The following is a 16,177-nucleotide window of genomic DNA, read 5'->3' as shown; positions in this document are numbered from 1 at the left end:
CTACCCGCGTGTGTTAAGTGAGTAGGACGGGGGGGGGGGCTTGTCCTTTGTAACACAGACAATAACATGTAAATCCACAGCATTACCATAGATGCCAACTGTCCCAGATTTACCAGGACAGTCCCACATCTTGGTCTGCTGGGCCATGTCCCGGGATCACAGCATAAACCTTATTTTAGTTACAGCACATCTGCAGTAACTCTAAATTGATTGAAGGGATTAGGGCCTTGAGTGGTTAGTACGCACATGTTTAGTGGTGGGGTCTGGGTAGGAAAAACCCATAAACTGGCCGTGACCACCCAAAAAGAGGGCAGACAAGACCATGGGCAGGATTAATAGTGTTCCAGGATCCATAAGTGTGCATTATTGTTTCGTAGTAAACCCCCATAAACTAGCAGGTAAGTAGCTGCTTCAATAAGCTACATCACTTGCATTTACTGTCGCCATGTTGGACATCCTGTATAAAGCCCCAATGAGCAACCCATCACCCCGGGCATTTGCCATATGTGCTAGACTTTCCCAAATTGCAGCTGGCTCTTGGGTGTGACACCAAAGTTCTGTCTCTCTGCTCTCTTTCCAGACCTATGGCCATTACACAGAGGAGCTCTCACAATTTGCCAGGAAAGAAGCCGCCAAGTTACCGCAAGAGAGGAAAAGCATCAGCACAACCAAACCACCTGATGTACAGAGGGAGTGCTACTCCAAGTGCCACGGTAAGATCAAACTTCCATACAGTTGTCACATTAAAAAAATATCTTGTTCTACCAGCAGCATATACAATGCGCCAAACGGGCATGTAGGGAAGCAGACTTTGCCTGTTCTATAGTGTCTATAAATCTAGAGATCTCCATCACTGTGGTATATCAGAAAGGATGAGGAGAACAATGGCAGCAGGTAAAGTGGACAATGGAACCTTTGTAACAAGGGATTATAGCCTCCTGCAACTCATTCTAGCTGCTTATTGATGACTTGCTCAAATGACTGAGCTCCAGATCTGAAGGGGTAACTCTCTACAAGTATCCCATTGGTTAATAGGAGGGTGGGGGATGCTAACTATGTAGGTAGAACAAAGCAATGGTAGATGTTATATCAATTCTTGAAATAATTTCCTTTACCTCCATGTCAAGGTAGGAGTCTCTTATCATGTGACTCTGTTGTTAGACTTCCCTTCTTTGTTCCATTTTGTGTGGGTCAGATTGCTTTAGGCTCAGAGAAATCCATGGAACATGGGACTGCGGCCTTTCACAAGTAGACAAGCAAGATCCAGAGTTTACATTTCCCTGGAAATTTTGGCAAAAATTGGAAGATTTCAGTGAGATGTTTCCATGTTGGCAAAATGTCTAGGTCCAGTGGGCTTTAAATGGGTCCTGAGGGGGTGACTTTCACCTATCATGGACCTGATTTGGAGGCAAAGAAACAGCATACATCAATCAACTTCTCCACTTTAATTTCAGGTCCAAAAGGAATAGAATTTTAATTCAATTTCTTAAAAATATTGAGACATTCAGGCCTGAACCCCCATCATTTGGTTCCTATGCCCCAACAGGGTTGGTTATACCTGGTTAAGATCTCCTGCAGTGCGGTTATTTACCATACTGGTTGGTCTAACTCTGCTTTCTTATCTTGTAGCCTGTCTGCAAAGGGTAAAAAAATATTTCATCAAAAAGTTGGGCGAGGACTGGATCTTCCTGGTTCTGCTGGGTCTTGTGATGGCGCTGGTCAGCTGGAGCATGGACTATGCCAGTGCGAAAAGTCTACAAGGTAACTTCACGGGATGTATAGTTTTGGTAAATATTTGTCCATAACTAGTAAAATGTTTCATGTGTTTGTTTTGCAGTCATATATGGAGATGTCTTATGTGCTCCTTACATATACTGGAGGCACTTTTGGGCAAAACTGCAGGCCCTTGTCAAATGAACATGTGCTGTGCAATGTAGGAGCAAGCAATTACAATCACCACCCAAAGGATCCTCATAGATCCTATCTAATGTCCTATCTAATGTAACAAATGATGTTGATGAAGAAGTGTATAGATGGAAACATGCCTCATAGCTGTCTATTGGGCTCAGTAAGTCACCGCCTTAAATAGGGTACGGTATGATCATATATCCTGTTTTGTCTTACCTATGTAACAGGAGCCGCTTTGGCAGGTTAGTAGGTACACCATGCCTTGAGTTTTACCATCCACAAAGTGTCTGCTCTTAAGTTTCTTACCTGTAGGTAGAGTCACATGTACATATAAATGACAGTTCGACTGTCATTTATATGGACCAACTTTGGTACCCATAGGTGTGGATCATGTAATTATTGATAACATACAAATTACAGTCAAAATGTGACTCCACCTAAGGGGTGAAAGACTCAACTGTAGACACTTTGTGGATAGTAAAATCAATGGCATAGTGTACCAACTAACCTTCCAATGTGGTTCCTACTATGTAGGCAAAACAAAATGCCAGTTTGGGAGCAGGATACATGATCAGACCTACACCATTCAATATAGAGACTTATTGAGCCCAGTAGGTAGACATGAGGCATGTTTCAATTAATATGATCCTTCCTCAATAACATGTGCAGTGCAACTCTTGAGCCCAGTAGGTAGACATGAGGCATGTTTCCATTAATATGATCCTTCCTCAATAACATGTGCAGTGCAACTCTTCAGCTCAGTAGGTAGACATGAGGCATGTTACCATTAATATGATCCTTCCTCAATACCATGTGCAGTGCAACTCTTGAGCCCAGTAGGTAGACATGAGGCATGTTTCCATTCATATGGTCCTTCCTCAATACCATGTGCAGTGCAACTCTTGAGCCCAGTAGGTAGACATGAGGCATGTTTCCATTAATATGATCCTTCCTCAATAACATGTGCAGTACAACTCTTGAGCCCAGTAGGTAGGCATGAGGCATGTTTCCATTAATATGATCCTTCCTCAATAACATGTGCAGTGCAACTCTTGAGCCCAGTAGGTACACATGAGGCATGTTGCCATTAATATGATCCTTCCTCAATACCATGTGCAGTGCAACTCTTGAGCCCACTAGGTAGGCATGAGGCATGTTTCCATTAATATGATCCTTCCTCAATACCATGTGCAGTGCAACTCTTGAGCCCAGCAGGTAGGCATGAGGCATGTTTCCATTCATATGATCCTTCCTCAATACCATGTGCAGTGCAACTCTTGAGCTCAGTAGGTAGACATGAGGCATGTTTCCATTCATATGGTCCTTCCTCAATACAATGTGCAGTGCAACTCTTTCTTGTGCTCCAGCATGTGTGGACGGGCTGTGGTAAGCCTTAGAGAGGTCTAAATTCCTACTGGTTCAGATTCAGGAAAAGTTAAATAAGAAGGAGAGCGGATTTGATGACTAGGACAGTCAAGGTAATTGTAGGGTGAATATTGGAGAAGGTAGACTTTGAGGCCTCCATGAGTTTATATGCCGCATTTTCTGGTTGGCTTGCAATGCGGCTTCAGAGCAAACCTGCTATTTGCCTTTACAGGATTTAATATCGGCACCATGTATATTTTCCACTTTTTCCCTTGTTGCTTCGATCTTCCTTAACAACCCAGAGAATTCGAAGTAATTCTGGCTATGGTGGAACATCTGACATTCCCTAATGTAGAACTCAGTACCTGGGCAGCCAATCACCTGGCTCCAGTGATGTCACATGGGAAAAGAGTTGAACCTCTACTGCAGGGGGGTAGGCAAACTTCGGCCCTCCAATTGTGGTGCAACTACAAATCCCATTAGACATTGCAAGGATCTGGCAGCCACAGGCATGACTCCTAGAGGCAGAGTCATGACAGGATTTGTAGTTTCACCCCAGCCGGAGGGCCGACGTTTGCCTTATCCCTGCTCCAGAGCCTTTGGAAAATTCAGCCATGTCAAAACTTACCCCAAATTTAGAGGAGTCTTGTCTTAACAAGTAGATCCACAAAGTGCCAAGTAGCATAAAGGCACTGCTGGGCTTTGCTTCCAGAAAGCCCAGCATCATTACAGACACAATATCATGTTAAATGTCTATTTGTATAATAAATATTTAACATAAGTACCGTATTTGCCGGCGTATAAGGCGTATAAGGCGACTGGGCGTATAAGACGACCCCCTAATTTTTCAGTTAAAACATAGGTTTTGGTTTAGCCCAAAATAATGTTTAAATACACATTTGTCAGCCCGCTGGATGTGCGGTAATACTGTATGTACGGTAGCTTCGGCTACATACAGTATACCGCGCTAATGACCCCAGTGCATGATTTTAGACCACCCCACAGCATCCTGTCCCAGATAGCAAGGATAACTTGCCACAAATTTGTGTCGGGGTTAAATTGTAATTCTTGTTAACTTGCTGCACATATTCCTGGCAAGTTGTAGACTTGCAGAACACTCGCAGCACAAGTTCTAGTTGACACTTTTTGAATTTGTAGCAAATTTGCTTGGCAAGTCTACAGCAAGAGTCCTGCAGGTCTTAGCAAGAGCTCTGCAAGCTCGCTGGTCTTCTATTCATGAATACTAAGCCTGCTCGGATTGGCAGAGGTTGTGTACATCGCTCGCTGTGATTGGCTCAGCGCGGTATAACTGTATGTAGCCGAAGCTACCGTACATACAGTATTACCGCACATCCAGCGGGCTGACAGATTAGATTGTATACCCGGCGTATAAGACGACCCCAGATTTTCGGGGGATGTTTTTAAGTATAAAAAGTCGTCTTATACGACGGCAAATACGGTAATCAAATAAAACATAAAACAGTATATACTGTATAAAGTGTATATATATATATATCAATAATTTTAACTCATTATACTTTCCTTTTAAAGAAATGTAATTGATAAAATGTTAAAACCACAGCCGGCCGAGGTCTTCAATGCCCCTTCATGTTCTCATCTAACTTCCATGCTCTCAGCCTACAGATGGATGTATGAAGGAGCCGCCGTGCATAACGTCTGGTACCAGTACATGGCCTGGGTGTCGTATCCGGTGGTCCTTATAGTGTTTGCGGCTGTTTTCTGTCACATTGTAGCTCCGCAGGCCATAGGTAAGTGGCTTTCGCCTTCTGCGGCCATTATGTTTCATTTGTTTTAAAGCCACTTCGTGGATCTTGAACTCACGGTATTGTGTAGCAGACCAATGGCGTGTAGCTTGTCATCAGAAATGGGGGGGGGGCTTTGCCGAACCGGCTCATGCAAAGAATGGCACCTCAACACACCGAGGCATTAGGGGCCCATTTAGATCTACGCTTCTGCATAGTGGTGGCTTTTTTTTTTTTGCATGTGTTGTCATGCTTCAACATGCATTTCCTTTATGAGTTGATATGCGTTTTGATGGGAAGTTTTAAATACTTTTGTTTAAAAAGTATCTGGCGTGGCCATTGGGCTATGTAGTTACATAGTTAGTCAGGTTGAAAAAAGACACAAGTCAATCGAGTTCAACCTATGGAGAGTTGTGTAGTACTTATTGCCAACTAATTAAAGGAGAACTATGGGGTTAGGGCTTTTCCGCTCGTGGTATACTGAGACGCCGCAGCTGAAGCAGATCCCGACAATTATGTCTGGATCCGCCCAGCTGCGTGAGTGACAGCTGGCTCTTCCTATCTAGAGGCAGAGCCAGCTGTACCCGCCCCCTCCCCCGTCAGTTCTGCCAGTCCGCGCTGGAGGATCGGAGCGGGGAGGGGGGAATCCAGCCCCTCTCCTGTCACGGCAGAGAGCCGTGACAGGATCGAGAAGTGAGTGAACGCCGGTATGTGTTCGCTCACCTCCCGATCTACTGAGCCGACCTGTGACAGTCTCATTGTCACAGGTCGGCTAGAACTATGAGGTGAGTGAAAAGCACTCCCCTCATAGTTCTCCTTTAAAATACATCATCATCATCAAATGATTCTGACCTCACTTTTCTCTACTGCTGTAAAAGCAGTACAGCTTGGTCAAGGACGGCCCCAGCCTGTGATTGGATAGCATAGGAGCAGCAACACACTGATAAAGTTTTCCTCATGCTCAGGGCTGAGGTCTTTTGAAAGGAGTACTGAGGAGTACACCCCATAATGTTTCCTCCAAGAACTCCAATTACCTCCTATGATGCAAAAGCATTCAGGTACTTTAAGTGGATTCCAAGCTAATTGTCCCCAGTGTGTGCTGGTATGACCATGGTAGGGACACTAGATTGGAGGCTCCTTTGGTGTCGGGGACTGTTCCGAATGTTTCTGTGTAAGCGTTGCAGAATATGTTGCTGGTATATAATAATACTGGAAATTAATAGCACACGGGATCCAACTGTGATGGGTTATCTGGGGGTGGGCAGTCATGGTAACAGGAGACCATGTCAGCTGCTTTTGGATACTGAATGCATTGCCCAGCTTCTGCCAGTGTGAGTCACCCACACCTAAGAGAGGATCGGTCCATCTTGTGGTCACTGTGTACCAGCCCGTCACCCCGTCTAACCTCCTCCATGCTGCCAGCACAGGCATATCACTCACGCTGATGCATAATGCCCATGACACGCAGCTATTAAAGGGGTTTTCCATTTTTAAAAGGGAATCTCTACTCAGAGCAGGTGCTATGCTGCAGAGGAGAAAGGTAGGGGAAATATGCAATGTCTTTCTATGGTAAATACATAAGGTCTTTATTAGGGATGCACTGATACCAATACTAGTATCGGTATCACTGCCGATTCCAATTATTTTGGTGAGCACTCGTACTCGCCCCAAATGCTCCCGGCACTTATGCCGATACCAGACCTTCCCTCGTCACCAGGGAGCATGGAGCTGGCTTCCTGGCCAATCTCCTGGTGACGAGGGAGAATGGAGTCAGCTTCCCGACCAATAAGGAAGCCAGGCAGCATGTAACTACTCGCCGCCCGGCTTCCTGGTGGGTTCGGGAAGCTGGCCAATCAGGAAGCCGGGCGGCGAGTCATTACCTGCCCCCCAGCTTCCTGATGGGCCAGAAAGCTGGCTCCATGCTTCCTCATCACCTGGTGACGAGGGAGCATGGAGACACTTCCCGGCTAATCAGGTAGCTTGGCGGCGTGAGTGACAGCTGGCTCTGCCTATCTAGAGGCAGAGCCAGCTGTACCCGCCCCCTCCCCCGTCCGTTCCGCCAGTCAGCGTTGGCGGATCGGAGCGGGGAGAGGGGAATCCATCCCCTCCCCCTGTCACGGCAGAGAGCGGTGACAGGATCGAGAGGTGAGCGAACCCGGTATGTGTTTGCTCATCTCCCGATCTACTGAGCCGACCTGTGACAGTCTCATTGTCACAGGTCGGCTAGCACTATGAGGTGAGTGGAAATCACTCATCTCATAGTTCTCCTTTAATTTACTGCAGTAAAGATGTAGAATGGACTGTTCCTCTTTGGCCAATCACCTTTGGAACTGGTAGTTTTTTTACACCAATGCATCATCCTGATTGCAACAGGTCCAAACATAAGCTGACATCTACCGGCAGGGTCCATAAAATGGTTTAGTTGGTCCCTAGGGGGATCTATAAGGCCAGGACATGTCATTTTGTATCTGCATGCAGCTCATAGTTCTTACTGTCAGAAGGCAGAGCTTGCATCTCCCCTCGACCAATATTGGAACTTTAAAGAGATAAAACATATTCCTTCCCATCCAAGGAAATGAGTAATGGTTCCAGAGAGTGAAGTGCCAATGTAAAATGACTACTCCCTCCTTTTCTGACTTGCAGTTGCAAAGTCTGAGAGGATTCTTTTGACAGCTTGTGAGGTCATAGTGGATGAACTTTATTTACAGCCTCAAGCCTACAGGATAGTGTCAGAGCCCCATTAACAATAAGGTGTGAATTCAAGTCTAAGATACCTCTCACATGATGCCACATTTGTCCACACACCAGACTCCTAGGATGATTCTATATCTAAAGATGTTTTTGTTTATTTATTTTTTATTTTCTCCTTGTTTTGTCCTCACTGTCACTCTCTGTTTATCTTTGTTATTATTTATCACTCTCCCTCCTTTATCTTTAACTTCTCTCAGTCCCTTGCTTTTTCTCCTGCTCATCAGCTCGTATTTTCTGTCTTCCCATGTCTCTCATCTTCTCATTCTCTCTCTCGTGTTCCCTCTCTTACTTGTCTCCCCGTGTCTAATAATCGCCCTCTCCTCTATCCCATTCTCTTGTACTCTCTTAAGCTGGGTATACATGGTTAGAATTTTATTTGAAAATATTCATTTTCAGAACATTCGCTTTTCTAACACTAATAATGGGGTCAATTTGACAATCGAGTTCGAGGAAAAAATTAGAAGAAGCAGCACTGAAATTTTTTTTCATGAAGTCTCTGATGGCATTACCACATTTTCTGATGAGATATTTCATACGAACCTCTGTCGGAAATGCTAACCGCGTATACCCGGCTTTTCTTTCCCTCTCCCTAATGATCTCCCTCACACTAATCATGTTTTTCCTATCCATTTATATTATCTCCTTTCATCTCATCTTCTCCAATCTCTGTCTTCCTCTTTCGCCTCTCAATCCCTCTCTTCCTCTCTTGTCTTCTCAATCTCTCTCTTCCTTCATTACTCTTCTCAATCTCTCTCTTCCTCTCTCGTCTTTTCAATCTCTTTCTTGTCATCTTATTCTCTTTCTTCTTCTCTCCTCTTCTCAATCTCTCTCTTCCTCTCTTGTCTCTCTCCAATCTCTCTCTTCCTCTCTTGTCTCTCTCCAATCTCTCTCTTCCTCTCTTGTCTCTCTCCAATCTCTCTCTTCCTCTCTTGTCTTCTTCATCTCTCCTCTTCATCTCTCTCTTCCTTTCTCGCCTCTCAATCTCTCTCTCTTTCTTACTCTCTTATCTTCTCAATCTCTCTCTTCCTCTCTCGTCTCTCAGTCTCTCTCCAGTCTCTCTCTTTCTATCTTATCTTCTCAATCTCTCTCTTCCTCTCTCGTCTCTCAGTCTCTCTCCAGTCTCTCTCTTCCTCTCTTATCTTCTCAATCTATCTCTTCCTCTCTCGTCTTGCAGTCTCTCTCCAAACTCTATCTTCCTCTCTCGTCTCTCAGTCTCTCTCCAATCTCTCTCTTCCTCTCTCGTCTCTCAGTCTCACTCCAATCTCTATCTTCCTCTATTCTCTTCTTAATCTCTCTCTTCCTCTCTCCTCTTCTCAATCTCTCTCTTCCTCCCTCGTCTTCTCAATCTCTCTCGTCATCTTATTCTCTTTCTTCTTCTCTCCTCAATCTCTCTCTTCCTCTCTCGTCTCTCAGTCTCTCTCCAATCTCTCTCTTCCTCTCTGGTCTCTCAGTCTCTCTCCAATCTTTCTCTTCCTCTCTCGTCTCTCAGTCTCTCTCTCTTCCCCTCTTCTCTTCTCAATCTCTCTCTCTTCCCCTCTCCTCTTCTCAATCTCTCTCTCTTCCTCTCTTATCTTCTCAATCTCTCTCTCTTCCTCTCTCCTCATCTCAGTTTCTCTCTCTTCCTCTCCCATTTTCTCACTCTCTCTCTTGCACACATTCTCTCTCTTCTCCCTCCTATTTCTCATTCTCACTGTCCCTCCTCTCTCCCACCTCCATCTCTCTGTCTCTCTTACCTGACAGATTTGCAGATGGTAATGCTGTCCATAGAGATTTAACATACATCATGTTATTGTTTCATTTTTTGAGGTTCTGGCATTCCGGAGCTGAAAGTCATTCTCCGAGGAGTCGTGCTGAAGGAGTATTTGACGCTCAAAGCGTTTGTAGCCAAAGTGGTCGGACTGACAGCCTCTTTAGGGAGTGGGATGCCCCTGGGCAAAGAGGTGAGAACAGCAGGATGTGCGACACGTGCCAAACAGAAACAAGCGCAACATTCTATAATTCCAACAATATACACACAAAAAAACCCCGTTGTCTATTGGGATGCAACCCAATTAACAGTAATGAAAAGATATCGCTTGCATCAACTTGTAACTGCTACAGTATAACTGAGACTCCTATCGATAACAAAATCTTAACACCCTTCCTATAAATTCCAAATTCACTGAAAAGTCTTCTGATATTGGGAAAAGTCTTTTTATACCTCCTCTGCCTGTCAATTTGGACCTCATCTCCTATAATGCACTTTACAGCAACTGTCTTCTGTCCACAGGCTCAGTGACAGTTTGCACCCACCTGGGCAGTAATATAGAAGGGAAAAGAGGAAGGGGGAACCGTGGGGAACCTTGGTCACATGATTACCCCCCCTCCCCCCTTCCCCTCCTCAAAAAGCATTGGTGTGAAAACCTTTGTATAGTCATAGTCAGGTGCTATCTATTAACTTCTACTATAAAATAAGGAGAGGGCAAAAAAGAGTTAATATGATATATCTGTAAGATCTAAACCGAAGCTATATTAAATCTATCCCCAAATAGATACAGAAGGTGAGTTTGGAAACTTTAATTTTTGGTGGTTGGGTCAATGTAGATCCCATAGGAGCATGGCTGTATTTACCACAATGGCAGTCCCCTAGGGCAGCTGGTTTATAGGTGCATCACCAACCCCCAAAAATGTACAATCTGTGATCATTCGTTTCTTACTTTGTTTCTTTTTTCTAACCACTTGTGGACATCGGTGGCTAAATTCAGCTAGGGAACTTTAGGGGGAAGGACATGTTGAGAGGAATCAGTAGACTCTTTATAGTTCAGGAAACAAGAATCCATTTCTGTTTTCTCTTGTTTGGTTATGTGTCCAACAGAAAAACATTTCTGCCGATAAAGCAAACCACATGCCATAACCATAGTTTTACTAAAACCACATTACACAAAGGGGTGAAGCTTGTATAGAAGACCATCTTAATTCAGGTTCTGGGGCAGCATTGCATCTGAAAATGGGCCTATTTAGAGGGTTATAACATGTAAAGCCTAGCAGGGGTTAATTATTGCCCACAAGAATCATAGTGGGTCCCACTTTTAACGCGAGTACAGCTTTATCAGGGTTAGCTGCATATGCTGTTATTCACTTGTATTCTCTCACTTGTTTAATTTGGCCCCATTCAGCTGGACTTTCCATCAGAGCACATTGGCCCTTTGAAATTAAAGCGACTTTGTCAAAGTGTTAACAAATAAAGATAAAAGGGTCTCTGGAATAGAAAAATCATTATATTAATCTCTCCGCCAGCCTGTGTCTTCTACCTCCCCTCTGTTCCAGTGCTGCAGCCTTCATCAGTCTCTTTGGCAATCCACCCTTCCTGGAACCACGCATTCGTACATGGTTTCACCCTCTGACCCTTACACAGCTACACGGCTGATGTCTGTGTCCCCCCAACGTGCATTGTGGCTTTATCCATCGAACCCTAAATAGGTAGGGACCTGGGGGTCAGAGGATGGAACCACAGTGCATGACGGGGTACACAGGTATCTGAAACTCCAAATATGTCAGATGCAGAAGACCCTAATGGAGGCTGCATTGCTGAAACATTGCTGAAACAGAAGGCAGGGGACATAGGCTCCTGGAGAGATGAATACTGTTTAAAGGAGAACTATGGGGTCAGGGCTTTTCCCCATAGTTCTCCTAAGGGTAACGGGAGGACACAAACTAGCGTCCTCCCGTCACCCTGGGCTCAGTATACCGCGAGCTACAGTTTATTGATCAGATTGATCATTTAGTGCAATAAATCTCTGGCACATATAATTCTTCCAGCGACAAGATCCCTATATGAAAAAAAAAATCATATAACCAGTTTGCCTGGAATGTATATATTGAATAGCATCATAAGCTGCATTAGCTGCATTCAGTTATCGGATTACAATATTTTTCACCACAGTGGCCCTTTAAATGGCAGCAATCGCCGAACCAATTGAGGATAATGAAATATCAGACATTATGAGAAATCAGCGCAAAAAAAAAACTTCATGCAACAAAACACAAAGACACAGCGGGGCCCTTGATTTACATTTTACGGCAATTACAGTTAAAAATAATGCCCTGCCGAAAAGATTAGTCACCGGATAAGTTAACATGTTTTTAATAGCTCCACCACAGAGTCCGGGGAGGAATTCCCCAGAAGTGAAATTCTATTCTGTAAACTTTAACGGCTGCAGTTTACTGATCACGAGGGAGTCGGCTCTGCCAAGGTTGGCCACACACGCAGCAATTCACCATACAGTTTTGTTATTTTTTAGGACGGATCTGAAAAATCAGTATTACTTTTACTTTAGAACATTAACCTTTGCTGGTGACACACACATCTTAAAGTCCAGATTCTCCCCCTCTGTTTGTCCCGGTGATCATTGCCACTGAGAGGGAAATCCAACATTTTACAAATATTTCACAAAATTTTCACAAAAGTGTGACTGGAATAGAAGGGAACTCTTCCAATGGGGACATCTGTCCTGGTGAGGAAACTCCCTGTGCCTTGTAGCCACATCTTCTCACACTTCCTATAGTGTCTCTGGAACAGGAAATGAAAGGAGATCTTCCCAATCCAACAGAGACATCAAAAAATGAATTGATACTAGGTTTTTAACCCTTCCCTAACCTATCCAAAACAAAAGAAGTTTGGTCTATACAGCTGCTGTTTTTTAAAGCTGAACTCCAGGCACAAAAAGTTTAATTTATAAATATTCCTCAATCGCCACAAAGGATATAAATCCAACTTTGCGTTGGAGCCGACGAGCATAGGAATTTCCTGTTACATTATGGCCACTAGAGGGACCCAAGGAGAATAGGAAATTCCTATTATATTATGGCCACTAGATAAAGATGAGGAGCATAGGGAATTCCTATTACATTATGGCCACTAGATAAAGATGAGAAGCATAGGAAATTCCTATTACATTATGGCCACTAGATAAAGATGAGGAGCATAGGAAATTCCAATTACATTATGGCCACTAGATAAAGCCGCAGAGCATAGGAAATTCCTGTTACATTATGGCCACTAGATAAAGATGAGGAGCATAGGAAATTCCTATTACATTATGGCCACTAGATAAAGATGAGGAGCATAGGAAATTCCAATTACATTATGGCCACTAGATAAAGCCGCAGAGCATAGGAAATTCCAATTACATTATGGCCACTAGATAAAGATGAGGAGCATAGGAAATTCCTATTATATTATGACCACTAGGTGGAGACAAGGAGCATAGGAAATTCCTATGCTTCTCGGCTCCATCTACTGGCCATAATGCAGTGCGAATTTAAAGTCAGATTTTTTCACAGATGGAGAACGAGGTCCTCATGCCCCTGACTTTTGTTCTGTCGTATGTGTTAGATTTTTTACATATTACATATCTGCTGCCAATTGTAGGCTATAATTTACGTGACATCATAGCCCTCCTAATACAATTTTACTTTTATTATAAGTTATATTTCATGTAATAAAGATGATATTGTACAGAATAAATCACACGCTGTGTATAGATATCACTTATATTTCATACAACTCATAGTAACCCCGTTCTGTGTTCCAGGGCCCGTTTGTGCACATCGCCAGTATCTGTGCCGCAGTGCTTAGCAAGTTCATGTCCGTCTTCTGTGGCGTGTACGAGGTAAGGAGCTGAAGCTGATGGAATTGTTATTGGGTAGACTTGTCGTGTCTCTCTCTTCCTGTGATTGGCTTATTGGCCTTGTTGGCTTGCCAATAGCGGTTGCCTTTACTGCCTGGGCACGGCTCTTGCTGCCTGCATTGGTGACTTACCCAAATGGGCCACCTTTGTTCTCATTGAATGTGTGTTGGGGGATTGCTATGAAATCAGCTGTGTACTAATCTCATGACCATGCGGATCTTATAATGTTCATTTTTCATTTTATAGCGCTAAGTAGCATTTTCAGGTTTTTTTTCCCAGTGTAGCCAAAGAGGATGAAGTAGAAGTATTAGCTGACCACGTATTGATATACAATTGCCAGATAATTTTGTTATTTAGGGGTTAATGTATTCTGCACCAAGGAACCAGTTTTAGGTTTACAGCGGCCGATTGAATTTCCCACTGATGTCCTCCCAAAATTTGAGATTCTGGAAGAAAATTTCATGCTGATTAATGCCAACCCGGATGTCAAGGGTGGCATTACTACCCTTTGGGTTCCCCCAATTTTTTGAGAATCTGAGAGAAGATTGTATCTGCAGACTTCAGAATACATAACTTCTTGGGGATTAACTCTAGTGCAGTACTCCAGGCTCAGTTTGGGACGAAAGTCCAGGCACAGCCCAATTGGTTGGCTAGATGTCCGGGGAAAATGTTTCTTAACCCTTGTTGTACCCTGTTTCCCCGAAAATAAGACCTACCCCGAAAATAAGACCTACCCCGAAAATAAGACCTAGCACCATTTTTGGGAATTGCTAAACTATAAGACCTACCCCGAAAATAAGACCTAGTTGTGACCATTCCCAGGGCCGGTGGTGGCAAAAGGGGGGAACCTGAAGAGCCGCGGGAGAGAATTAGCGGTGCCAACGAAACCAGCGCTAGAGGAAGCGAGGAGGCAGAGCCGCATAAGCCGATGCTTCCTCTATAGCGCCGATTCCTGTCACAGGCGGAGTCATACCAAATGCACTCCACCTGTGAGGAATGAAAGTGCGCTTCGCTCATTCTGGTTACCAAATTGCTCCTGGAAAGGTACGGCACCCCTAATTGCCCTGATCACTATATTCTTAACTTTGCCATTTTGGATTATTTAATTTGGATTTGCATTAACTTTGGATTGTTATAAATTTTAAAAAAATAAGACCTACCCCGAAAATAAGACCTAGTGTGTTTTTTTGAGCCAAAAAAAATATAAGACAGTGTCTTATTTTCAGCGAAACACAGTAGGATAACCCCCCACACTGCAAGGGGTAAGTGCTTGTTCTTGTCTCGGTTCAAAAATAACAAAGTTATACGCACCCAATCCACGGAGCCACTTTGCTCTTCAACCAGTCCCTTCCACCTGCCTTCTCCTCTGCTGCAGCAATGGTATGCCCCTTGGTGTCTAAGAGCAAGCAAGTGTCTAAGAGCAAGCGAGTGAATAAGCATAGGGTTCTTTTTCAACCTAGAAAAAAAACGAGCACCTAACCCTTGCAGGGAAAATGTGGAAAAAAATTGGAAACATTTTGGATAAAAATCGGAAAATTTGGGATAAAAATCGGAAAATTTTGGGAATGTCTGTTTTAATGATACCACTTGAAGCCAAGCCTGCTGGGGTTTGTAACTTTTGCAGCCACTTCGGGCAGTGACATATTGCTGCCACGCAATCCCTGCCATCCTTCAGAATTCAAATGGTCTGTGGAAGGGGCCGTAAAAAATAAAAATGTACTTTGAATTTTTTTGTGGCCTTTTTAGTACTATTAAAGTACCGTCAATCTCCAATCTGAGCCAATCTCTGAGCCAGTCTACCGTCTCTTCCGTCCAGTCCCCCGCACTAACCAATCAACAGTAAGTTTGAAGCATTGTACTGCAGCCTTATATATGAAAGCTGGTCTATGATTGGTTCTTTGGGGATTGTACTCATTGCCAGTTGTGGCGATACACTATGATAGCTGCCTGGCTGTCTCAGGCCCTAATAGTTTTTGACCCACTGACACAGAGCGAGCAGGTAGCTGGTGCATTTAGCATAAGGTCCTGGTCTGTGTGCTTGTTCCAGGTCCGTGGCTCAGCAAGTATTAAACCTGAACGGCAAGCAAGCCAGGCTTTAAGGCCTTGTTCACACCAAGCGCGTTCCAGGAGCAGAGCAGAGCAGTTACAGACCGGATCAAAACTGCGTCCAATGTATTCCAATGGTATTTTTAGCTCCAGTTCACATTGCAGCGTTCCGTTCCAGAGCAGGTCTAGAGCATGTAAAAAAACTGCAGCAGGCCCTATTTTACCTGCTCTGGACCTGCTCTAGAACGCATGCAAACGCATAGAAAAAGCATTAAAACGCCCTGGAACGCACTGAAAGCCCATTTTAATCAAAAATGGTCCGGAACGCATCCAAAAAGCGGCAAAAAAAGCGGCAGAAACGCGGCACAAGCCATTGCACTGCGTGTGCAGAAACTCATGCAGATCTGGTCTGCATTTGGTGTGAACAAGGCCTAAAGGAGGATTCAGCAATGGCAGCCTCCATATTTTCACAATACAGGTTTCCTTTAAGACATACTTTGGATAAAAAAAAGTGTTGGTGGAGTTCTAGGCCTCAGTATCTCCAACGTAGACACCAATGGGCCCAGATTGGTTCTCAGGACATCAGCAGTATGTACAATAAAGAGAAGAGCGTGCCACCAGTGTAGTTGAAAGTTTAAATCATTTTTATTGGTCACAAAAATATCAAAAACAACT

At 43.9% G+C, this 16,177-nt stretch overlaps 1 protein-coding gene across 1 annotated transcript in view; it reads left to right on the top strand.

Annotated features, from left to right (window-relative positions):
- CLCN1 (chloride voltage-gated channel 1) overlaps positions 1–16,177 on the top strand; it is a 72,422-nt gene that overhangs the window by 2,832 nt on the left and 53,413 nt on the right. Inside the window, exons 2-6 of the mRNA XM_018553805.1 lie at positions 581–713; positions 1,630–1,761; positions 4,911–5,042; positions 9,594–9,727; positions 13,361–13,438. Coding sequence (XP_018409307.1) covers positions 581–713; positions 1,630–1,761; positions 4,911–5,042; positions 9,594–9,727; positions 13,361–13,438 — 609 coding nt within the window. The remainder of the gene's footprint in view (positions 1–580; positions 714–1,629; positions 1,762–4,910; positions 5,043–9,593; positions 9,728–13,360; positions 13,439–16,177) is intronic.

The sequence above is a fragment of the Nanorana parkeri genome, unplaced genomic scaffold (assembly GCF_000935625.1).
Source record: "Nanorana parkeri isolate BGI_ZX_2015 unplaced genomic scaffold, ASM93562v1 scaffold130, whole genome shotgun sequence".
NCBI lineage: Eukaryota > Metazoa > Chordata > Amphibia > Anura > Dicroglossidae > Nanorana > Nanorana parkeri.
Note: the sequence above shows the minus strand (reverse complement) of the source record. Positions and strands in the feature narration are given on the sequence as shown.